Consider the following 25350-nt stretch of genomic DNA (forward strand, 5'->3'; position numbering starts at 1 on the left):
TGCCAAACATTATTAATAAAATTTGGTTTAATAAAAATAGCTATGTATTCTCTGATTTATAAGTGTTAAGTATAATACAAGTATATATTTTAATTCTACTTAGAATGTTTTCCCTAATATATAGTTTTACTAATCACATAAGACAGCATTATTTTCACTTATGTTTAAGATTATGAAAAAAGTAAATTCGACAAAACCAAATCATTATTGTGATAAACTGTATTTTAACTGTAAGCATGTTTTATATTATGTCAGCTTAAACATAATTTTCAAGATCTTCAAGTAACTTAAAACCTTGAAATAATGTTGAGTTATTTAATGGATTAGTTACCTAGGTCATATCTAATTACTCAATTACTAGTCCTAATTTTAAATGTATATGCTTTTGGTTTTTATTTTTATAACCTATAGAGAGGCACTATATTTCAGTCAGGTTAATGAATGTATTTATTTTTTACTTTATGAGGTTGTAGAACAGATGTGTATGGCTATACAAAATTAGTTATATTTACTCATGACTTCTGCTAAAATGCTGACATTTGACAGACAGTTCAGTTATCCACCCTAAGAGTTTTTTTTCCTTGGAAATAGTTGTTAGTTACTTTAGCTAAACGTTAAAATATAAGGAGTTGACACTGTGTTTAAGAACAACTGTTTCTATGAAATATAACTTTGCATTTCATAACTTTATGTGCTTGTTTCACAAGTAAAAGAACATTTTTTCCCTAAAACACTGGTTCTCAAGATTTCTGGTCTCTATTAACTTTTGCATTCTTAAAACTTATTGAGAACCACAATGAGCTTAGTTTTTGAGTGTGTGTGTGTGTATGTGTTATAACTATTGATATGTACCATACTGGAAAGTGAAACTACAAAACATTTAAATGCCTATTTACTCATTCAGTTATAACTAGTATAATGAACATGTTGCATATTAATAATATTAGCATTATCAAATTAGTTCTAACCTTATGAATCCCCTTCCTGAGTTAAAGTGTCAGTTGGTTCCAGGATATGAAAAAGCATAATGAGAACAAAAATTGAAAAGTGAATTTTATTTGTATTAGTTTGTAATATTTGAGTCTGGAAAGCAATGAATTGTATTAAAATCTTACCAAAATTTGTTTAGTTTTGATGGGCTTGTTTCTTTATAATTTTGTCTAAGGCTTCTTTTATTACTCTGTTTTGCACACCAGAGAAACACCAAATTTCCTTCTTGGTTATATTATTCTAGATATAACCTCTCATTAGATTTTCCAGTTTTAAAAAATTGTTAAGTGATTGGTTTAACCACATCCATTTTAATTCTGAAATTTACACATAGCTTTTTGTCTTTCTTTTGTATTTCCTTGAAAGCTCTGCATTCAGCACCTGGCTAAGCCAGAGTTCTGGATTTCAATAATGGGAGACTGTCTTACAGCCATGTGTAAAGGGATTGTACAAGGTACTTCAAATAACTAAGACTTTAAAGAAAAGGTTCATGTGTACAGGGTTCTGATGTCATTGCTTGAACATCTTTAAGACCAGACCAGTGGGCTTAAGTCAGGATTTCCAGAACTCTTTTTAGTTGAGAAGCAGATGAATTCATGAGATTGATAACTCAAGATCTAGTGGCTCAAGAATGAATTACAGAAAACTGAATGAACTGATAAATGGCTCATCACTGGTTGGTTTGTCTGAAATATCACTGATATTTTTAAAGTACCATTTTACATGTAAATATAAGGAAGCAATTTCTCAAATTTTTATATTATAATCTGTAACAATTTAGTTGATTTTGCTTTATAAATTGAAATATTTTAAGTGATGTCTTAGTCTCATTGACCCCGTTGCCCCCCAAGTTTAGAAACTCTCAGTTTTTACTTTTCATGGCTTTATAGTTAATTGCATAGGTTCAATAAGAATTGGTTTTCCTGTTTACCAGGATATGCCTGAAAAAAATTCCAAAGCATTGTCTGAAATGTTGTATTTAAGAGTGATGCTCACTTAATCGGATAAAATTAAACACTTCTAAGGAATTAAGGTAGATTTTATGGGGTGGTTGTTACTTACAAAACCTTCCTAGAAAAGCTAGCCTGGAACCTGGGGCTTACAGGGTCCAGCAATACTTACAGGAAGAAAGATTGCTTCCTGGCAGGCCACCTTGAGATATCTGGGGCACTTGAAGAACAAAGAAACTCACAAAAATATACAAATACTGGAGGTAAGTTTCTTGGGTTTGGCTTTCTAGCCTCCATACAGCCAATACCAGAGACTTCTACAAGTGCAGTATAGGATTCTTGTAAAACCTCCCAAGAAAAGTGAACTTTAAAAGGGTGTACTCACATAAATAATTTAATGGAACCAACCTTCTTCTGAGATTATGATCAAATAGGGGAAATTTTCTGCTTCAGGGGAACATGGTACACTGTCTATGGCATACTCTTCAGCATTATGTTTTTATGAGCACATGGGAGCTAATTTCCAACTCTGTACGGCGCAGATATATGACAGCAAAGCAAAATAATTACTGTGTATATCAAGCAAATTCTGTCTTGTCAGGTAGAAAGTTCAACTGACTTCCCTCAAAGCCAATTCTGTGTCTATGACTAATTTCAACATTTCTCATCTTTATTGTGTTTGTTCTTCGGAATTTCCTTGGAATTATTTACAGCATCTGCCAAATTCCATAATTATTAAATAATATCTTTAAAACATATAATTTTATAATGTAAGGGAATCTGATTTTACCTTCACTTTGTAAACCCTCTTTTGAAAAACTCTAATACCCTAGGATTTTATTTTTTATCTATAAACACTCCTGGACTATTTCCTTATGTTGAGGGTGTTACATCAGAACCTCATTTGTTTTAATTCTATGAAAGTCTTCCTTTCACTCTCACAGACAAAATATCAGTCAACAAAAGATATTTAGATTCCAAAGTTTTAATTTTGTGCAAATGTAGATTATATCCAAAAATGAAAGTAAAAAGTTGGTTTTGATCGTTACCTTTCACATATGTACACATACACACTTTTAACATTTTAAATAAAATTGTGCCACTGCTCCAAAATTGACACCAGCTTCATCCAGGCTCAGAAACTGTAGGTGATCTTTATAAGAGGCATGGATTTCTCCTAAAATATTGAAAGTGAGCAGTGTACATAAAGAAGTACAGAGCATTCAGTTTCACAATTTTTACTGAAACTCTAAGAAGAAGAAGGCTGTATATGTGACAGCTTAAATGCTTGCAATCAAACTAATTGGAAGTACAATGATCTGAAAGAAGCTTAAAAGCACTATAATACATGTTTAGCAATCACTGAAGAGATTCTTTATTTTTCAGGCTCACACTTAATGGGGGCGGGAGGGGAAAGCAGAAAATAGGAGAAAAGAAAAAATATGTAAATATACAAATAATTCCATTGCTTCAAAAGAGTAAATGAACACAGAATGATGGAAAACAATAAAATGAGTAAAATGTAATCAAGTTAGTTTGATGAACGGAATCAGGAATAAAAATATTAAACTACCTATCTGTTGCTGAAAGAAACTTTGTACACATAGAAAATGACAGGTTTAAAAATATGAATGCCATTTCCATAAAAGTAACTTAATATAAATAAAACTCACAGGGCAATTTTCTCAGATAAAAAAGTAGCTGGACCCCAGAAAAGTATGTTTAGCAACAACCAATGCAGTTTTCTTACTGCTCTCCCTAATTATGAAAGCATCTAACCCATGGCAGAGAATTGCAAATTAAAACAACAGTGCAATATTACTACACACCTATTAAAATGATCAAAATCCAAAACCCTAAGGATTCCTGTTCCTGTTGCTAAGAATTAGGAACAACTGGAAATTTCATTCCTGTTGAAGGAAATGCAAAATTGTACAGCTGTTTTGGAAGAAAGTTGGGTGGTATTTTTTACAAAACTGTATTTATTCTAACTACGAGGTCCAACAATTATGCTCTTTGCTTTTTACCCAGATAAGCTGGAAACGTATTTCCACACCGAAAGCTGTGTACAGTTGTCAAAACAGCAGCTTTATTCATAGTTGCCAAAATTTGGAAGTAACCAAGATGTCCTTCAGTAGGTTAATGGACAAATAAACTGCAGTGCATCCAAACAATGGAATATTATTCAGCCCTAAAAAATGAGCTATCAAGCCATAAAAAGACATGGAAGAACCTTAAATGTGTGTCACTAACTAGTGAGAGATGTCGATCTGAAAATGCTACATGCTGTATGGCTCCAACTATATGACTTTCTGTAAAAGACAAAACTATGGAGACAGTAAAAAGATTTGTGGTTGCCATGAGTTGGTGGGGGCAGAATTGAATAGGCAGAGCAAAGTGGATTTTAAGAGCAAGAAACTAGTTGGCATGGTACTGCAATGGTAGATACACATCCTTACACGTGGGTCAAAACCCATCAAATGTGCATCACCAAGAAGGAACCCTAATGTAAACTATGGTTTTTGGTGATAATAACATGTTGATATAGGTGCAACAATGTACCACTGTGGTGTGTGTGATGTCTATTAGAGAGGGAGGTTGTATATGTGAGGGCGGGGGAAAGGTATATGGCAACTCTCTGTGCCTTAAGTTCAGTTTTCTTGTGAATATAATATTCTGCCTAAAAATAAAGTTTATGAATTTAAAAACAAAGCTACCTAAGCCCATTCACACATGCAATGAGGCCTGGGAAACTTGGGAGCCCACTCCCTTGCATGGGTCACGCTTTATTTGGATTGGCCTACATATATTAACGGGCACAAATATTTATTAAAAAATAAGTAAAACCTTTTGTTTGGGCCTAAGGTTCTTTGCTTGGCTGAAAAGGCAGTAAACTGAAGATAAAGACCTACTGCTCTCCTGTCCAGTTAGTGAGATAAAACAAGTATAGGCAGATTTCATCATAAGCAGCTTCCACTTTCCTATTGCTCAATATGAATTAAATCAGTCTCTGGGCAGGATAATTTTATATTATCAGGTTCAATTTTCAACTTTAAACCCTTCTAAGTAGTGTGAATTTGGGAAAGTTACTTACCCTCTGATCTTCAGTTTTCTCATCCATAAAGTGTTAGTAATAACAGTTCAAGTCTTATAAGGTTTTTTATTGACTAAATACGATATTTAAATTGCTTAGAACAATGTCTAGCAATGTCTAACAATGCTTAAAACAGTATCTAAGCAATGCTTAGACAATGCTAACAATTGCTTAGAACAATGTCTAGCAATGTCAAACAATGTCTAGTTTGGAGTGTATGTAGACAATGGTCAACACTCCAAACATTATTCCTAATCAAGTCTCAGACTCAATTCATGTATGTAATGAGTAATATGTCACACACACACACATATTATACAGAAGTAACATAGTTGTAAAGATATGTGGTAATTAAAATGAGTAAAATTATGGTCAATGAAGCTTAAATGCATTACATAAAAAGGAAAAGTGACACCAAACTGAACACAACACATACATCGCAACAGGAAAAAAAAAAGCAAGGAAGGCTTTTTTTTCCTGCCGTAAGATGACTAAACTCTAATAGTCTTAACACTGAAAGGGTGTCTCAAAGCTTCAGAATCAACCACTGAGATCTAGCTTAGACCTTAAGACAAGAAAATAGGGAAATACAACAATAATAAAACCCAACTCCAAACACTCCACCAACCTAGGAGGACTGAGAGATCATTTTAGTCATAAAGGATAAAAAAAGATCACGCTTTTTATAAAATTTACATAAATAGCTGACTTTGAATTGTTTTTATCCCTGTTTGGTAACATTCTGAGCTAAAGAACTTAAATGACTGTAGACTGAATCAAGATCACTGAAATAGTGTTCAGACAAAGAATAATAGGCACTATGACTTCTATAAATGATCCTGAACATACATATTCTCTTAATTGGTTGTACAACACTGTTAGCAACATATCCACAGATATGCTTACACTGAAAGGCCCCCTTTAAAGAGCATCTTGATACAATCCTTCACTTAAAACATGAAGCAAATAGAATGCAATAATGGTCATCATACAGAGATGAATATTAAATGCTTCATTAATTTCATGGCCCTATCAATTTTGAATTTGCAGTAATTTAAAAAATGAACTTATCATCCCTTCTATACTCAAATTTTAAAGGTTTCACAACTCAACAATTTCATATTTATGATGCTACTGTATGTAACACAGACCTTTTTTTAAATACTAGCATGGTTTTTATCTCCTTTTCCAATCATATCACATGCATATCTATTATAACATTAAAACTACAGCAAATCACACCTCTTTTACAGTGCCATTTAATCTATTTTGCATAACACTGCTTATTCACATATATTAGAATAATTTAAAGTTGCTTAGTTATGCATACATCCACATAACAACTAAATGTGTATTTCATAGGTCAATTACTTTGTCATTCTGCAGAAGAACGAAGATGCCCAATGAGAACATCCAGTTCATTTTTAAAAATCGATAGGATAAATACAAAGGGAAAACACAGTATACTAAGCATGTCTATGTATTGTCTCAAATCTCTTTCAAAATGTATGTATGAATGAATAAACCAAAGAATGTTAGATTTCTTTTGTGGCGTCCAATAAAATCACCAAAGGAAATAAATGGCCAGACCTGTAAGAGCCAGCCAGCATGTACCAAATCCAATGAAGAGGAGGCTTTACAAAGACAGCAATGAGGAAAACCTAGCAGCACTGCTCTTTTATTGTCAAAGACCTGGATGAAGATGAAGAAGTTACACACACAGGACTGGATAATTTTCACCAGGATGGAGCTAAGAGAGACAATGATGTATCAGATGACAATCTAAATAGGTTAGAAAAATGGGCGAAGTGCACTAAGTATACCATGATGAACTTCAGCAGAGGTTAAATACATACATACATACACACATGTACATTATATATATACACACACATATATATACACACACACATTACGCGCACATACACACACATGCATATAATGGGAACAAAGGTTTAATAGTGTCAAATATGAAAAAGACTTGGAGTCAGTTAAGCATCACTGTCATCAAGAAAAGAGAACAGTGAAGCATAGATGTTAAGAAAATTTATGTGACCTTCAACTCTGCCAACTGCAGGACAATATCCAGGATCAGACAGGTCAGAGTCCTGTCAGCTTACCAGAACAACACTTAGCTGTCTGTGCTATGTTTCAGATTGTTAGTCAGACAAGATGACTTAAAATCAAAAAAAATTTTTTTTGACATGTAACACTGTATAAGTGTAAATTGTACATATTGGTTTGAACATTAATATATCATATATGATTACTACAGCAGCTTTAACTAACACCTTTTACAAGTCACATATTTATCATATCTATTTTATGTTAAGAACAGTTCAGATTTAGTCTCTTAGCAACTTTGAAATTTATAGTATTGTTGACTATAATCATTATGTTGTGTTTTATATCTCTATAATTTATTTATCTACTAGTTTTAAGTTTATACCTATAAAAAGAAATATCCCAATTCCCCACTTCCCAGCCTCTGATAACTACCATTTTGCTCTCTGTTGTTAACAGTTCAGTTTTTTAAAAATTCCACATATAAGTGATATCCTATAGTCCAATTAAAAATTAGCAAAGAACCTGAATAGACATTTTACCAAAGGCATACAAATAGCCAAAAGATACATGAAAAGGTACTCAACTTCACTAATTACGAGGGAAATACAAATCAAAACTGCAATGAGATATCACCTCAGACCTGTTAGGATGGCTTTTATCAAAAGACAAGAGATAACAAATATTGGCAAAAACATGGAGAAAAGGGAATCCTTATGTACTGTCAGTGGGGATGTAAATTGTGTGAAACAGTACGGTGGTTCCTCAAGTACTTTAATATAGAACTACCATATGAATCAGCAATCCTACTGCTGGGTATACATATAAAAGAACTGAAATCAGTATCTCAAAGGGATATCTACACACCCATGTTCATTGCAGCATTATTCACAACAGTCAAGATTTGGGGGAATAAAACCTAAATGTCAATCAAAGGATGAATGCGTAAAGAAGATGTATGTATGTGTGTGTCTGTGTGTGTGTGTGTATATACATACATATATATATAAAACTTATCGATCTATATCTATCTCACATCTTTTGTATATATATAAAATTAAACAATACTAAGCAATGACAAGAAGGGCACTGCCATTTGTGACAACACGGAATTTGAAAGCATTATGCTAATCAATGTGAGTCAGAGAAAGCAAATAATATACGATATCACAAGGTGATTTTTTGAGGTCTCTTCTTACCCAAGAGGTTCTGTAATTCTAAGCCTATGTGAAGCCAAAATAATAGGTCTATTTTAATTAGCAAGTTGAAAGCTGTTAATTTAGCAACATAAGGATAAAAACATAACTATATTATGCCTCTGTACAAAATGTAGCTTAAGGCTTTCATTTTGGTCATATGCTTAGCTGTTTAATATCTGGTTCAAAGGATATGTTCGATTCCCTAGTTAATTCTGATTCTCAGAATATTCTAGTATTTATGTTCCTTTTATTCAGAGATATTAGGTTTTCATATCACAGAGTTGGATCTGCTACAAAGTTATTTTTGAAATGCATTTTATTCTGAAGGAACCAGATTTCTTGTGTCCTTTGGGTTTAAGGTTCGGATGCTAACTTTCCATGATTTTCTCTGGATAGAACACAGAGCCTACCTTCCCTTGATAAAGTCATGCCTATTTCCAACAAAGGTAGGAAAAAATGGGTTATTAATAGCATCCTTTTGCAAAATGTAAAATGTGAATATTCTCTTTAGGAACTATAATGGAAACAGAGGACTCTTGGGAGCAATTACAGACATATGGCACACACCATGGGTTTGGATGAGTTCTCGGCGGATCTCTGTAATCGTACCTACATGATTGAGATTCTTCCCAATTTCCTTCTTGGGAAGTACAGCTGCATATAAAATAATTTGTTGGTCTGGACAAGATTTTATGAGAAGTGATGAACATATGAAATATTAGGCGTATACTAGGAACCACAGCCATTATGACTTACTGCATTTTTAATGGCTCCTTAAAATCAGAGGCCACTATACACAGCAGCACTCTTAGACAGGAAACACTGCAATTATCTGGCTATACCACTCCATTGCAAATCTGTTAGTACACTACAGTTCATAAACCCTAATAGACAGTGGTCACCTCTGGCCATGCTGCTACTCAAGAACGGCCACAATCTGGATTTATTACCAGGAGGTTGTCAACAGAAACTGATAGTTCTTGTCATTTTTTAATTTTGTTTTGTTTTCACCTGGCAAACTAAACCCAAAAGATTTCAGAGCAGAAATTAAGTGTAGTATAAGGCAGGTCCCTTTAATATGACTGTTAGTGAAGCTAATTACTACAAGAAAATTGGCAATCATTCATTAGCCTAGTAAGCAAATTAAGGTTTGTTAACAGTGATTTATAATGCCAATCCTTGGGTAACTGTGCTGGTCTTTTCAAGTACATGTATATGGGACCTGACAGTTTATTAACCGTGCTATATCTTGTCACCAGAGTGCTTTTGTTAAAATGACACTGTATTTTAAGTGGATAAACATTTTTACAAGAACAAACTATATTTTAAATATTTGGCTTCAGAAGTCAAGTACTGAGAGATAAGTGAAGTGTATGAAACTATCTAAGCCTCCAATAACTCTTGTTTACTGCTAAAGCTGACTATAGGAAAATATGACATTTGGAAGTTAAAATAGCACTTTTCCTTTTTAACAAGCCCCAGTTGTGTTTTTTAACCTCTTTCCAAATAATACTCTTGGTGTTTCACCAAGCTATAAGTTTTCTTATTCAATGGATTGGGAGGCACCTAATTTACAATTTCAGAAAAACGGTATCTTTTTTTAAAGCAGTTAAGCAAAGGACTGAGTCCTATGATTTGAAAGACGCTGACTGATAGTTCATAAAACTCCAGGCAAGATAAATCTATCAAAGGTCGTATGGGTAGTTAGAAAAAACCCTGGAGTCTGACAATGCCCACGGTTCATTGTATTGATATATAGCTCATACCAACTAATCCAACATTTCTATAATTTGGAAATCTCCAACCTTCCTTAAAGCCAATGCCAGGGGGGAAAAAAAAGAAAGAAAATAAAAATGGAAATAAAGTTACTTTCTGATTTCCATGACATGATCTGTCTGTTCCCTCTGGGACTGCCAATGCACTTTGTTAAAATCTTTATTGCATCATCTCTGTGATCAATTGGATATATTAACTATGGGACAGAATAAGCCTACAGCCTCAACATTTCTAAGTGTTAACCCTAACCAAATAGCGCAAATATAACCCTTTATTCATTCTTATTAATTTTAAAGAAAGGCAGACTTGGCTACTCAACTGATATCTGGATTCCTTTCCACACTGACACTGGAGAGCAGTTTGTTAATCAGGAAGGAGACTATGGTCTTGCATTTCTATGGTATAAAGAATAGCTAAGAAAGGCAGCAATGACATTGAAGGCACTGGTCCCAAGTGGCAAACATTTTTAGATGAAAGGTGGCTAAAACAATCCATCTTGGAATATTTGAACCAAAGGTCCCTTTAGCAATTATCTGGTCTAAGAGCTGGCAAAATCTTTTTTTTCCCTCCAAAATGATTTATTTTTTCCCAATGTGAGGGGTCAGGAAGGGGGGCTGAGAGGGAGACAGGGACAAAGGCTATTTCACTACATCTATTAGGAGCATCTGGGTTTCATCTTATCTCCTTAAGTAGAGTTTGTAATAGCCACTAACAAAGATTTCTGTAGGTGGCAAATATTTAAAAATACTTAAGCCTATTCCCTCACACAAATGTTGAGAAAATGAAAGCAGAGTTAAGAGAATAGTGGCAACTGTAGACACCAAGTGCTCCTTTTCCATCTGATTATCCAATTCACCAAATTCTCAATTCCTTTGTACTAAAGGAGAAAGTTGAAGCCAAGAATGGTGCAGGGACAGAAGACAATGCTCAAAATTCACTAATTCTATTTCCCAAATTAGAGCTAACAACCAGTCAAAAATATGGGGAAAACAAACTGAAAATGGAAAATACAATTATATTTTTAGTCTAAGACCTTGAAGTTAGAGAGTTTATCTGTGACTAAGTGGTGGCCTTTGTCACAATGTAGATACTTGGTTGAGGTAAAAATCAACCCTCCATTTTAACTAAGATTAATTCTGTGATTCCTAATCTGCTCAAAATATCTATTTGACTGTAGATTCTGGTTCTGTTATTTTATGGGGGACAAATATACAATATACAGTTTAAGATAATAAAGGTTACAATTAAAAAATGTGGCAACTGTTTGCCATTAAGAAGTGCAACTGATTTCATTTGTCCAGATGGTTCTGCATAGTACGCAGATAGCTTCAAAATCAGTAGTAATGTACTAGATTTAGTTGAGTGATCGTTTCCAAGGTTTTCGTTTCATTATAATCAAAGTAACATATACATAACATCTATTTTTGTGTATTAAATATTATATAATAAAACATTTTTGTGACATTGTGCTCACTTTGGAGACAGAGCATCTCTGATGCCAATGTTTCAATGTACTTTGGTGATTTCACTGGGTAATTGTGAAGGGTCTTCAGAAAAATTTCATACACAGCCATATCTCAAAGATATTTTGGGATAGGCATAGGCTGAATTTTAAAGACTTACTGAAGTTCTTACAAGGTATTACTTCTTTTTATATGCTTTACTATAAATTTAAATTTGGGTGGGAATGTTTGGTTCTTCCTGTTATCACAGGTAACCTCTTTAAAATACCACTGAAGATACATACACAAACAAATACCTGTCTACCTTCCAAATTCATTATCTTCCCACAATTTAACTTCTTCTTCCTGGGGTTCCTAGCCTAAGGAAAAGAAAGCAACATATCATCAATTCTTGCTTTGCCATCTTCTTCATTTTTAACAGGTTACTAAGTCAAGTTCAGGTCTACTTATAAACCATTCTTTCTGCTCACCCAAATTCATCCTTGGTTTGTTCCACCTTCCCTATAAATTAACCAACTTAACCCTGGCCTTTTTCCAGGAACGTGATACATTCAAACCACTTCCACTCTATGAGGCTGTTTCTCTGTGATCTTGTCTTTATTGATCCTGCCTCAAATTCTGTTGAAAATCTAAATATCCAGCAACATCTATACAACTTAAGCCTCCTACAATTAATTGACCATAATAGATACTCCCAAGTCTTCTACTTTTACTTCCCATAGGACTGATCAGTTTGCCTTGTACCAAGTCAACCATGTACACTGGACTTGAAGGCCAAGCTTACATCTTATCTATCTTAAGAACAAGAAGAGATGTTTAATACATTCTTGAGAATTAAAATGAATTGAATTCTCTATCTGGTGTGCTGTTATTAGCTCAGTCTTTACCAATGAGTCCAAGTGTCCCAATAAAAACTAGAGATCCCTGTGGGGATTCCAAATGGAATGTGTGATCCCACTTCTGGAAACATATCCAAAGGAACCCAAAACAGTAATTTGAAAGAACAAAAGCACCCCTATGTTCACTGCAGTGTTATTTATAGTTGCCAAGATATGGAAGCAGCCTAAGTGTCCATCAATAGGTGGGTGAATAAAACAACTATGGGACATTTACACAATAGAATTCTACTTGGTCATATAAAAGAAGAAAATTTTACCCTTTGTGGCAGTATGGACGGACCTGGATAATATTATGCTTAGTGAAATAAGCCAGTCAGAGAAAGACAAATACCATATGATTTTACTCATATGTGGAATCTAGTGAACAAACTGAACTAACAAGCAAAACAGAGACAGATTCATAGATGGAGAGCTGATGACAGCTGGGCGGGGGATGTTAGGGGTGGGGGGATTGAGCAAAAAAGAAAAAGAACTTGTGGACCTCGACAACAGTGCAGTGATTGATGGGAGGAAAAGGTATATATAAGGGGACTAAATGGTAATGGAAAAAAAATACAATAAAGATTAATTTTTCAAAAATTTCCATTACAGTGAAAGCTTGTCAGTAAATAATGACCAACAATTTGTTTAGAATTATTAAACATTCATTCAGAGTTAATATCTAATAAATATACATGTGAGAGTATTATTTTAGGGACACATTTCTCAGCATTCTTCAGCTTAAATATAAGTTCTTAGCAGGTTATAAATGAATCCTCTCTTGGTTATCTCCAGCCAAGTCTCTTCTGCTTTGGATGGGGTTGTAGTCAAGGCCAGGTTGATGTATCTGAACTTTTAAACTTAAAACCCACAGATATACTATAAAAAGTGCTAGGTACTCTGAAGAGCCCAAATCCTCTTATTTAAATACAATGTGTAAAAAGTATATAAACACATCACAAAGAAATTCTCAAGGAATTCAGTCTTTCCTAAACCCCTTGAGAGAGGGGTCATCACTGAGAACAGTACCTGACAGAGAAGGTGCCTAATACTTATTTAAAGACAAAAAGTCAGAAGTACTTGTTTAAAGAAAAGCCCAGTCTATCAAATAAACAATAGTGCAAAAGAAAAGCCTGATCGTTTTAAAGGAACTCACTTCACTATCATCTAACAATAAAACCCACTCTGATTTCAGGGGGTAAAAAACAACTATGGTTATACAAAATACCACAAATTAGTTTTGAGAGTTATACAAATTACAGCAAAGGAAAACAATAGATATTTCAAGGGTCTACAGTCAAAAATTTAGATCAGAGCAAAGAATTAAACCCCTTTATGACCTTCTAACTTTGGACGGAAAGCCACAGGTTAGTATTTGGCACCTACAACATACTACCAGTGGTATCATTAAAACTTCAGTTATTCAAATGCAAATGAAAACAGTAATTATAGAAATCACATTTAAAGATGTATGCCACTACATAATTCCCCTTTAATATATCATGTAGTAGTTTTAATCACTAGGTAGAAGTAGGTTGGTTTCCTTAATAATTTTAAAGTATGTACATTACTAGATGTGATCCAATTAAGGATGAAAATTATTAGTTGAGAACCATTAAGAAAAAACCTCTGGATCACTGTAGTTTACAAAAGCAGATCCAAGCTCTTTGAGGCTATGGGCCTAAGACACTTAGATTCAAACCTTGAAGAAGGTTGAAAAGTATGCAGAGAAGCTGGCAGGACATGTCATCCAAATAAAGGAAGGATTCTCCTTTATATCACGTTCAACCTCACTAGTCATTCACCCATATATCAACGGTAGATCCCAAATGGCATAAGGATGCAAGTGTTTGCAAAGAATGAGTCCAGAACTGTCCTGTGATGACATACCAGACCCCTGGCAACCCTGAGATGTTTTTGCTGGTCTTATCACTCTACTGCCCTCAGCTACTTCATTTAGGTGTCCTAGAGCATTCACTATTCTTCCTTGTGTCAGAGAACAGCAAACATGTGACACAATCTCATAAAACTTGAATATGTCAAACAGGTCTTTCTTAACATCACAGTCCAAACCTAAGATCTATTATTCATCTTTAAATACCTCAGGTCTGAGGAATAAAATAAATAAATTTAATAGACAAATTAACCTTCTATAATGTTCACTATAAAATATAGGCTTTAGAACAGTTCATTCCAACATTCACCATGATCACAGAGGATCGTAGAGAATGGATTCCATATTTGTTTTGGATTTACATGCAGAGTATATAGGTATACTGCTAACTAGACACAGAATATTAGGCTCCTGAGAAAGAGACAATAAGACTGTAACAAATATAAAATAGTCCCATCCTACAGTGACAAATTACAAAATGTAACTTTTGTTATTAATTTCTGGTGGTTATTCTCTATTACCACAGCATTGCAAGCCACTTAATGAGACCAAGATTTTTTTTCCATCACATACTACTGTGGGAAAAACAGAAGACAGCATTTATTATCTGGTACTATTAAGTGCTGTTCTGTGTACATTAAATATCTTATCTCATTTAATATTCACAACTCTATTAGGTAAGTACAGATAATGATATACTCTCAGAGATATTAAATACTCTGCCCAAGGCTACACCACTAGTCTTCAGATCATTCTGTCTCTAACCTGATTAAAAAAATTATGCCTAATAAAATTTCAAATACATGTATAAGAGACTATAGCCATAAACATTTAAATTGAAAAAAAAAAAATGTGTTCACTGCATTAACATTTAAAAAAAAAGCCTACACACTCCAACAACTTTTAGTATTCTTGCCAAAAAATGAAAAGAAAATAGATTCCAACTAGTCTATGCTTACATTTATATTTAGAATATGAGCTAGGCATGAGTATGTAATGAATATGTGTATGTGGGTGCGGTTTGCGTGTGTCTGCATATAACACCCACATTATTCAAAAGCTCCCAAAAATGTGAAAAATTTGTTCCAATCCTTCTTTATTTTGTCTGCTTTAAGAATTCTTTGCAATATGCTTGTGTAAATACTGCTTTTAGCTGCTGTTCTCATTTCTCAAATCTTCAGCTTATAAATGGACTGGAAAAGTGACAGACCTAAGCAGACATCTTTGGAAACACAAAACCAAGGAGATATAAACAAATATAACTAAGTCAAAAACAAAGGATTCTTCTTTAAACTCTTTAACTTACCACTATGATAAATGAAAAGAACTAAAAGAAAGTAGAATATACTTGCTGTGAATTAGGAGTGTGTGTGTATGTCTTTGTGTACACATACATATGCACATGCATATACTAAGGTGGGTATCTATCTTATTAGAACACATAATAGTCAACAGTTTACCTCAGTTCACTAAAAGCTCTATAAAAGCATAACGATCTAAACAAAAGAAGATACAGAAGTGAGACTAATATTGGGGGATGGGAGAATATTTAAGAAAATAGCTCTAGGTTGTTACCCAATAGGTGAGTGCCTTCAGTTTTCTGATACCAGAATTCACATTATGGTTCAATTGCAATAATAGCTCATTGACTCTGCAGGTGATTTGCCTCCATCCACAGTTCAAAGAGATGTTGAAGAGGACAAGGACAGAGCAAAAGTACCACCATTTTACTTACCTGATGCTGAGCCTTCATTAAAGACATATCTACAGACTATTTTGGCATTACAGATCATAAACCACAGTGCAGAGAATATGTTAGCACTAAACTACTCAAAGTTGTGAATATATTATTTCCACTTAGAAATGTGAAACTCACCAATGTTGAAGTTAGTGCCTGAAATTAAGCATTACATGTGATAGTATTGGAATCAAAACTGAAGCAGAAGACACTTTCTGATGAAGACTTAGCAATAATACCAATGGATTTTGCACTTTAATAATATAATTATCCCATTATTGGAAACACAGTCTAAGTAGAGCATTTCTGCCAGGGTTGTGAGCTGAACAAACATCTGGTATGTGTCTTCTCCATGTAAGCTAATGTTACCACAAATTTTTTTAATGAAAGCGAAGTAATACTAAAAACAACAATTTTACCAAAATAAGAAAAAAAGCTTTATACTCATCCAGCATTGTGTAAGTGTAAAAATTATTTTAGATTTATAATTGCAGGCTCTTTAATCATAATAATGTATTGTTAGTAAATAAAAATAAGCATTGCTAGAATTAGAAAAAAGTGATAAAATGCAAAATAAAATTCTCCATGTTTCTAAAGATGGCTTTCTTCTTTCAGGGTGATCATACTGACAATAAAACTATAATAGAATATTCAGTCCAGAATGATCAAGGGCTAAGTGGTTTTGGCCTCAGTCCGCTGAAGAAAGCATGGAGGAGGAATTTAGCTTTTGGAAAGAGAATAAATATTGGCAGTATCCTGATTTTACTTGGAGCATCTCATCCCACATGCAAACTGGTGTGAAGACATGGCAGATGGGATTACTTCTGCTATTTCGACTGCTGAAGCATCCTGCTTGCCTCCACAAGTATGAATAGTCAGCCAAAATAGGGAGCAGTGGTAAGTGTGCTGGCTGTATGAAGTAGGTACCTAGAAACTTTTCTCTGTTTTTTCTCCTATCATAGATTAATAAAAAAATATTTAGAAAATATTACTTCTGTCAAACTTGAAAAAGACTAATTTAGTGACATGATGCAGATTTTCATATATTTTATGTAAATGTGTGGAGAAAAATATGTGGGCAAAGAAAACCAGAGTAATTAGCGTTTTATAGGAAAGAAATGTGAAAGCAACTAAACTGAATCAGTAATTTTTTTCCACTTTACTTTATTTTCATGATTCCATCATTACTCAAAACTGCTGAGCTGGCATTAGAATATGAGAGTACATCACTCAGAACACAAATGAGATTCCTTTAAATTCTGCAAGAAACCTCTAAACCAGCATGCTATGCCATTGTGTAAATAATGCCTATTGGTTAGTCTTGTCTTTTTACCTCTTCAAAAGGATTGTTGAATCCAAAAAGGATAATTTTGCTATAAATAAATGAAATGAGGTGATTATTTCTCTCTAAGAAGTACTGTGACAATACCTGAAGTATGTCACTATCCTTAACCCTCCCAAAGGACAGATAAAAGTCTAGAAATAAAATTATACATCTATTTGCTAAAAGGAGGAGTTTAATGGTTACTGAAAGAAAACTTGAAGGCCACCTACTTAGACTGTGAATGAAAACATCCATTGAAACAATATCTCTCATCAAACTCTTTTTTTTAAGGTGATTCATGATATGCGTGGAGAAGTTCAAGAGATTTTAAAATTGAATAAATACCTCAAAACATAATACTAATTCCATCCTCCACATGACGCTTCTCACTAAAAAACAATTATATAGGAAAGAGGGCATGAGCCCATCAGGTTTACCCATAACCCCTTTTGCTTCCAGGTAAGGGGCAAATGTTCTACATGCTGGGAACCAGACAGACATCTCAGACTGACTGATGATCTCTAGGGCCCAGCAAGTTGCTTATTTTAAAAATAAAACAATTCTTAATAAAATGATGAAAATCAGTCTGCTCTTTAGGGACTGAGAGGGGATTTCTTTGATATTTGTTTTTACATCCTAATGAGCATACATTATAGAAGTAAATCAATGCCAAGGCAAGGCACACATGTGGAAGTTGAGATAAACTTACGAAGTAGCCTGTTCCCAAGCTGGAAGGAGCTGAACTCTGCAATAAAACATAAAGACAAAGTGGAAAATCAGCAATGGTTTTTAACACGTTCCAATCCACACAGGTCATTACCAGCCCTTTGCAAGCTTTTCATCACTACATCACATCACCAGTGTATGCTGCCTCTTGTCATCTGCTCCTGATACCAACGCTGTGTTGCTTAATTTTCCCCTTTACATCTCTCAACAACTCAGAGATGCTAACGTGCTATTTACTGAATTCCAAGCTTCTGCAGTGGATGTAATTGCCAATTTATTTGACAGGCAGCTGGGTAATGAATTAATGATGGCATTTCGCCCTGCACTGAGACTAAACAGACACACATCAGCCTGACTCCCTGACTTGCTGACATTCAATGCCCTGGTCTCAAGCTATTCAGTTTTGTGGCCGCAAAGGGGCAGGCAAGAGGAAAAAGCCCAGACTGACTTGAAAATAAAAAGCCCAGTGGGTTTGGATGACTTTTCCAGTGTATGACCTATTTGCCAGTTTATTCCCTAAAGGCATTAGTTAGTACACACAGAGTGCTTTTCAAAAATGAGACATTTTGTAAACATAATTAGCAGACTAAAATGCAAAGAATGTGTGGGTATAGGGAAGCAGGAAAAAGCACCATTTTTCTGAAGGTATTAGTCCCCAGAATTATCACTGTAGGCTACCACAGTCTGATACATGGAGACCAAAAAAAAAAGCAAGCAAGCTTTGCAGAACATCACTTCTTTGGGCAAGGAAGTCAAAAACAAAACAAAGCAAAACAAAAAGAAACGTGGTTTGGGTTTTAGGCTTGCCTGTGATTTTTTTTTTTCCTGTATTGTTTCTCTTTTTTCCTAAAATATCTCAGTACAAATTCTTTAATTTTTAGTGTCCTCTTTGTGAACAATAGAGGTCCCAAGTAAGCTTGAAACAATAATAATGCTAATTTCTTAGGCAGCCTTCAGATCTCAACTAAGGGTCCCCACACAACCAAGGCCTATCCCTGACTAGTTTGAGTGGAGTGTTATGCCTTTCCTGGAGTGGCTTGACTTCCATTCTGAAGCAAGAGTTACTCAGTTTACCTGTAGTTCTTCCAGCTAAATGTCCTGTTCCTGCTCTGCAAACTACAGGTAGTAGGAACCATCTGGTTTACTCATAATTACTTCCCTAGAGCTTAACACAATGCTTTACTCAGGATGTATTTTTAAAAATACTTGTTGAATTAATGTATATATAAATGAAGAAATATATGGGGGAAATGGTAAATTTGATATATGATAAAATACAGTAGATGTTTTTCTCCTTAATTTTAAACTGTTTCTAAGAAGGAAATACAGTGTTGTAAGTACAGAAAGCATTAGTATCAAACAAGGATAGTGTGCTCCAAGGCACTCCTAAATGCAGTTCCCAAAACCAAACTTTCTTCACCTCTGTGTTTCAAACAAGCTCAGGGGAACAAAGGACGGCAGACTTGTGATGCTACACACTGGCTTTGGTTTAAAAAAATCCTGCCGCATTCTTGATCCCATAAATGGTACACAGGGAGATCCACAGTAGTCATGGAGACAGTTTCTCACAGAAGTCATTAGCCACATGACAGTGTCACCTGTTTTCAACACCCAAAGCCTTCCACAGAGCAAAGGGAAGCAAAAACTAGGTTAGGTCTCCACCAGCCTGGAGTCAAGACCCTGGGAAGTAATATCATTTTAGGGAGAATTACTCCAAGAAACATGGAATTTGTTTTCAGGGATTTTTTTTTTTCATCTTGCAAATGATTTTTATCCCAGAAGTACAAGTACCCCTCCAAACCTACCTTTCCACCCCTCACACATATCATCTTATTGTATACCAAAGAAAATTACATACTTCAGGTCCCAGAAAGCTCTGTTATACACATTTTGCATATATATTGTACATTACTCAGGGAGCTGGGTAAAGAAGAGGGCTTTGTTGTGCATATTTGTTCTGGCTATTGTTTATGCAGGTCTGACTGAATGAGAGAATAGTGGGTATCATTTCAATTTCTGATGTCAACATCAAATTACTTATTTAATTTCATGCCTGGCGAAGCATTGTATAGCTACACGCAGAATCATTTCACTTCATTTGTTATGCTGTGTTTTTGTGGCGATTGGCTTGCCTTCCAACTGACAGCTTTAATTACGACATGAATTTGATTGCACTGCCGAGGAATTAACATAATGCAACAAAGCATTTAAGGACCCTGCCTTATAACACACCACACACGCACACACAAACACATCATACACATAAAGAAACAGAGATACGAGTCCCTCTCGTACATTACAGATCCACTGGAGTTTTGGTATTTGTTAGAATGCATATAGAACCATAGAGTCAGAGGTTACCCACATTTTCCAACCCACTGTACTCACTTTTTTTAATAGGAAAAATCTGTGTCATTAAGTTGAGATTTCTGGACCTGGCAGAAGACTTTGTAGAAAAAACCTTCTATTCTGCTTTGCCAAGTGTCTATGGTATCGGCATTTCTTCCCCTCTTACGCCCTTCCCAACCATATTTTTCTTGGCCGATTTCCAGCTCCCTTCAATCATAGCTGGTGAATTTGAACAAAAACATCTCTAAAATAAAGAGATTTCTCTTTGTCCAGCTCTTTATTCCCAAGGATTTGCCTATGGCTTTGTATTCAGTGGGACACTACTCCTTGTAGCTAAAAGGATCACCACCATCAGATATAGGTAACACGTTCTGAGACCGGCAGGAGTCAGTTTCATTGATAGCTCATGACATGCATCACACATCCCTGAGACCTTGCTATCCAAAAGGCCCAGAAGAGCCTCAGTCATGTATGCCTAATCTAAGTCTGTATCCAAATACAGATGAAAATATTTGATAGCAGTAACATTTTTCCATTTCAGAAATTTTATGAATACCCCAAACCATGGGCAACAACAGATTATGCTACAAGAATTCAATGTTTAGAAACACCTTTTTACTTGAAAGATGTGACATTAGTTATACATTTACAGATGTGCATTTAGAGATTGGTACTGCTTTTTCATGTTATAGAAGAGGAGTCAGATACCAAGAGGTAAGGCTCTACTCTGACCACTGAACCATTTGATAAAATAAAGATGATTTCAACAATTTCTACTGAGAAAATGGATCTTCCACTTTTCTTGTGTAAAGAGAGAAGGCAAAATGTCCAAATTATATAGCAGAAGTATTTAAAGAATCCAGAAAAGCCTATGAGTAAGAATGTGGCTGGAAAAGGAGATTTTCTGAAAGATTTTATTTTTAATGCAACAAACAAAGGCATACAACAACATTTGAAATATCATACATTCATGTTTAGACAAATACTTCCTTTGAATTAAAAAAAGCCTTTATTCTTATTTCTTCAAGTGGCAGAGTTGCCAATTCATCCATATTTTCAATGTACTAGGTTGAAATTAGAGGTATAGAGAGACTTGAGAAACCAAAGTAGGAAAAAGCATTTAGCAGTTTGCTTGAGAAGACAAAAATATAAGAAAATGCCAGCCAGCTGACTGAGTGATATGTGATTTCTGGGCTCATTATAAGAGTCATTTCCTGTTTAACATGGTCTTTTCATTCTGCTGTGGGTTGTTTTTTTTGTTGTTGTTGTTGGGTTTTTTTTTTGCATATTTGACCAGGCTCTAGCAATCTCTGTAAATTATGTACCTGGATCTCATTATGTTGCAAAGAAGAGCTTTCTTACAAACACACTCTGCCTCAATCTCCAAGCTACCATGGGTTGCAGAAATTGTAATAGGATGCACAGTTGAAAGACACTTTCCAGGAGAGAGAATGCTGCTGCTGACATTCTAGTCTACAAGTGGATATTCATTAAATGCCCATTCTACTCTTTCTCACTACCCCCCATCTGACTTTCTTTCCATCTCTGTCACTAAGCTATCATTGAAGCTACTCATTAAACTCGTGAAGTTAACATTCCTGTGTTAACAGCTTACCTACAACAAGGGATTTCAAAATTGATTATCCATTTAAAATAGATGTGCTCCATTCATTAGAGATCTACACAGAGAGGCCACAGCTACTATTATAGCTCCCTGGGTACGAAATGGATATGTGCTCCACCCCTGGATGAGATGGATGCTCTGATCATAGGGCTAATTTAAATAGAATATTTAAAATTGTTCCAAATCACCAATTGTGTCTGACATCCCTGCCTATCCACCTCCATGTTAATGCTTTTTTCCTCTTGGTAGTAAAAGCATAAGGATCATGGCCAACTGCATTTCTTGCAAAGGTCATGAAACAGGCTCATTTATGGATTTTTTGTAGTGTTTTAGAAAACAGTGACAATTTAAAGAACCTGAAATCTTAATCTAAGAAATGTGCCTTGGGGATACAATTACTAATAGATGATGAAGACACCAAATAGAGTATCTGAATGGGAAAACGAGCTACTGGAAAAATTTAAGTAAAAATGGAGGGAGGGTAACAACGTGAAAAAACCATCAGGTATGATGAATATGGTCACTTCCAACTTCAATTTTCCAACCCTCTGTTATAACCACTTCAAGTTATCACCAGCTCTCATCTATACTCAACAGCCTTTTGGCTTCTTTCACTGACTTAATTCTTTATCTTCGGCTTTTCATATAAAAGGCAAAGCAAACATTATAAAGTATAAATTATAACAAGATTCCTTTTAACATCTTCCAGAGGCTTTTAAAATAATAGATTAGAGTGGGTTGAAAAGTGTCCCTGCCTAAAATCCAGAATGTGATCGTGACGGTTATTTTTAGTCAACTTGACTAGGCCACAGGGTATCAAGATGTTTGGTCAAACGTTATTTTGGGTGTTACTGTGAGAATGTTTTTGGATGAGTTACATTTAAATAGAGTGGACTTCCAGTCAAGGTGGAGGCATAGGTAAACACGGATCGACTCCTCACACAACCACAGCAAAAACTACAAATAGACTATAAAACAAATATCACCCAGAATCATCAGAAAAACAAGCTGCATGGAAATCAGGCAAACAAGGAATGAAAGAAGTCACATCCATCCAGATGGGAAAGAGGGGCAGAGATATGGAGACATGCAGACAGGCAAGGTGACTCAGAGACATGGAATGGGCGGTCCCATATCCATGTGTGGTAGCTAAAAACTGGGAGGCGTACCTCGGGAATGAGAGATCCCAGCCCCACACCTGACTACCCAGCCCAGGGTCCCACTGCCAGGAAGATAAGTCCCCATAACTTCTGACTCGAAAAATCAGTGGGGGGTTGGGGGTGGTGGGGAAAAAACCACAGGATTCTAAGAAGTCTCCTTTAAAGGACCTGCAATAGACTTAGGACTTACACAGACTCATTCCCTCTGGGCTTCAGCAATGGGGCAGCAGCTGGAAGGGCAGCAGTGGCATATGGGGAAAAACGGAAGTGTCTGTTATCAGAGAAAGTGCCAGGGGTCTCCTTCCTCCTGGACAAAACTCCAGAGGCCAGGCAGCAAGCAGCACTGTCCCCTTTCTGCGTCTCCCCCACCGCCACAGCAACAGAGCAGTGAGACATCATCAACCTGGTTCACAAGGGTTGCCCCACCTTGGCAATTACTTGAGGCCCTGCCCCATCCAACTTACTGGGGTGCTTTTCTACAATAGACCATATTACTAAGACAGGGAGTTAAAGTATCTCTACCTAATACATAGAAAGATACACAGGGAGGCTGCCAAAATGAGGAGACAAAGAAATATGACCCAAATGAAAGAGCAAAACAAAACTCTGGAAAAAGAACAAAACAAAATGGAGATAAGCAATCTATTAGATGCAGAGTTCAAAACACTGGTTATTAAGGTGGCCAAAGAACAGTCATTGGGTACTTCAACAGCATAAAAAAGACCCAAACAGAAATGAAGATAACACTAAGCGAAACAAAGAAAACTTTACAGGTAAACTACAGTGGAGTGGATGAAACCAAGAATCAAATCAATGATCTGGAATATAAGGAAGCAAAAAACAACCAATCAGAACAGCAAGGAGAAAAAAGAATTCAAAAAAACAAGAGCAGGCTAAGGAGCCTCTGGGACAACTTCAAACGTACCAACATTCAAATCATAGGGGTGCCAGAAGGAAAAGAGGAAAAGCAAGAAATGGAAAACTTATTTGAAAAAATAATGAAGGAAAGCTTCCCTAGTGGTGAAGGAAATAGACAAGTTCAGGAAGTACAGAGAGTCCCAAATAAGATGGACTAACACACAAAGACACATCATAATTAAAATGCCAAAGATAATTAAAATGTTAAAGATAAAGAGAGAATCTTAAGAGCAGCAAGAGAAAAGTAGGGAGTTACCTACAAACAAGTTCCCATAAGACTGTCAGCTGATTTCTCAAAAGAAATTTTGCAGGCTAGAAGGGACTGGCAAGAATTAAAAGCAATGATCTACAATCTCGATTAGTCTATCTAGCAAAGCTAGCATTTAGAATTGAAGGGAAGATAAAGTGCTTCCCAGACAAGGTAAAGCTAAAGGAGTTCATCATCATCAAGCCTTATTACATGAAATGTTAAAGGCACTTATTTAAGAAGAAGAACATTAAAATGGCAATACATTCACAATTATCAACAACTGAATCTGAAAAACAAACTAAGCAAACAAGCAGAACAGAAAAAGAATCATAGATATGGAGATCATTTTGGGGGGTTATTGGTTGGTAGGGGGAAGGGGGAGAATGGAGGAAAAGGTTCAGGAATTAAGAAGTAAAAATTGGTAGGTAGAGAATAGACAGGGGAATGTTAGGAACAGGATAGGAAATGGAGTAGCCAAAGAACTTACATGCATGACCCATGGACATGAACTAGGGGGGATATCGCCAGAAGGAATGAAGGGTACTGGGTGGAGGGATGAAAAAGGGGATAATTGGAATAATTGTAATACCATAATTAATATATTTAAAAATAAAACAGACTGAATAAAGTATACTAACCCCTCCCTAATGAGTATAGTCCTCATCCAACCAGTTTAATAAAACAAAAACAAACAAACCAAAAAAAACCCCATCCTCAGAATAAGAGGGAATTCGTCTGACTGGCTCCTAGCTGGGACAACAGGGTTTTTTTTTTGTTTTTTGTTGAGGTTTTTTTTTTTTCTGTTTTCAGATTCAAACTGAAAGAAACAGCGACTCTTCTGGTTCTCGAGCATTTTCGTCTTTGGACTGGAACTAACCATCAGCTCTCCTGGGTTTCCACCTTATTGACTGCACATCTTGAGAATTGTCAGCCTCCATAATCATATATGTTTA

The 25350-nt window shown here is 35.3% G+C and overlaps 1 protein-coding gene across 3 annotated transcripts in view; it reads right to left on the reverse strand.

Moving 5' to 3' along the window:
- AUTS2 (activator of transcription and developmental regulator AUTS2) overlaps positions 1 to 25350 on the reverse strand; it is a 1138147-nt gene that overhangs the window by 594305 nt on the left and 518492 nt on the right. For all 3 annotated transcript variants that reach the window (XM_054589696.1, XM_054589694.1, XM_054589697.1), the window contains one exon: positions 18080 to 18115. In XM_054589696.1, coding sequence (XP_054445671.1) covers positions 18080 to 18115 — 36 coding nt within the window. The remainder of the gene's footprint in view (positions 1 to 18079; positions 18116 to 25350) is intronic.

This window comes from Pteronotus mesoamericanus, unplaced genomic scaffold, assembly GCF_021234165.1.
Source record: "Pteronotus mesoamericanus isolate MK-2021 breed Mesoamerican mustached bat unplaced genomic scaffold, CSHL_Meso_final scaffold_167, whole genome shotgun sequence".
Taxonomy (NCBI): Eukaryota; Metazoa; Chordata; class Mammalia; order Chiroptera; family Mormoopidae; genus Pteronotus; species Pteronotus mesoamericanus.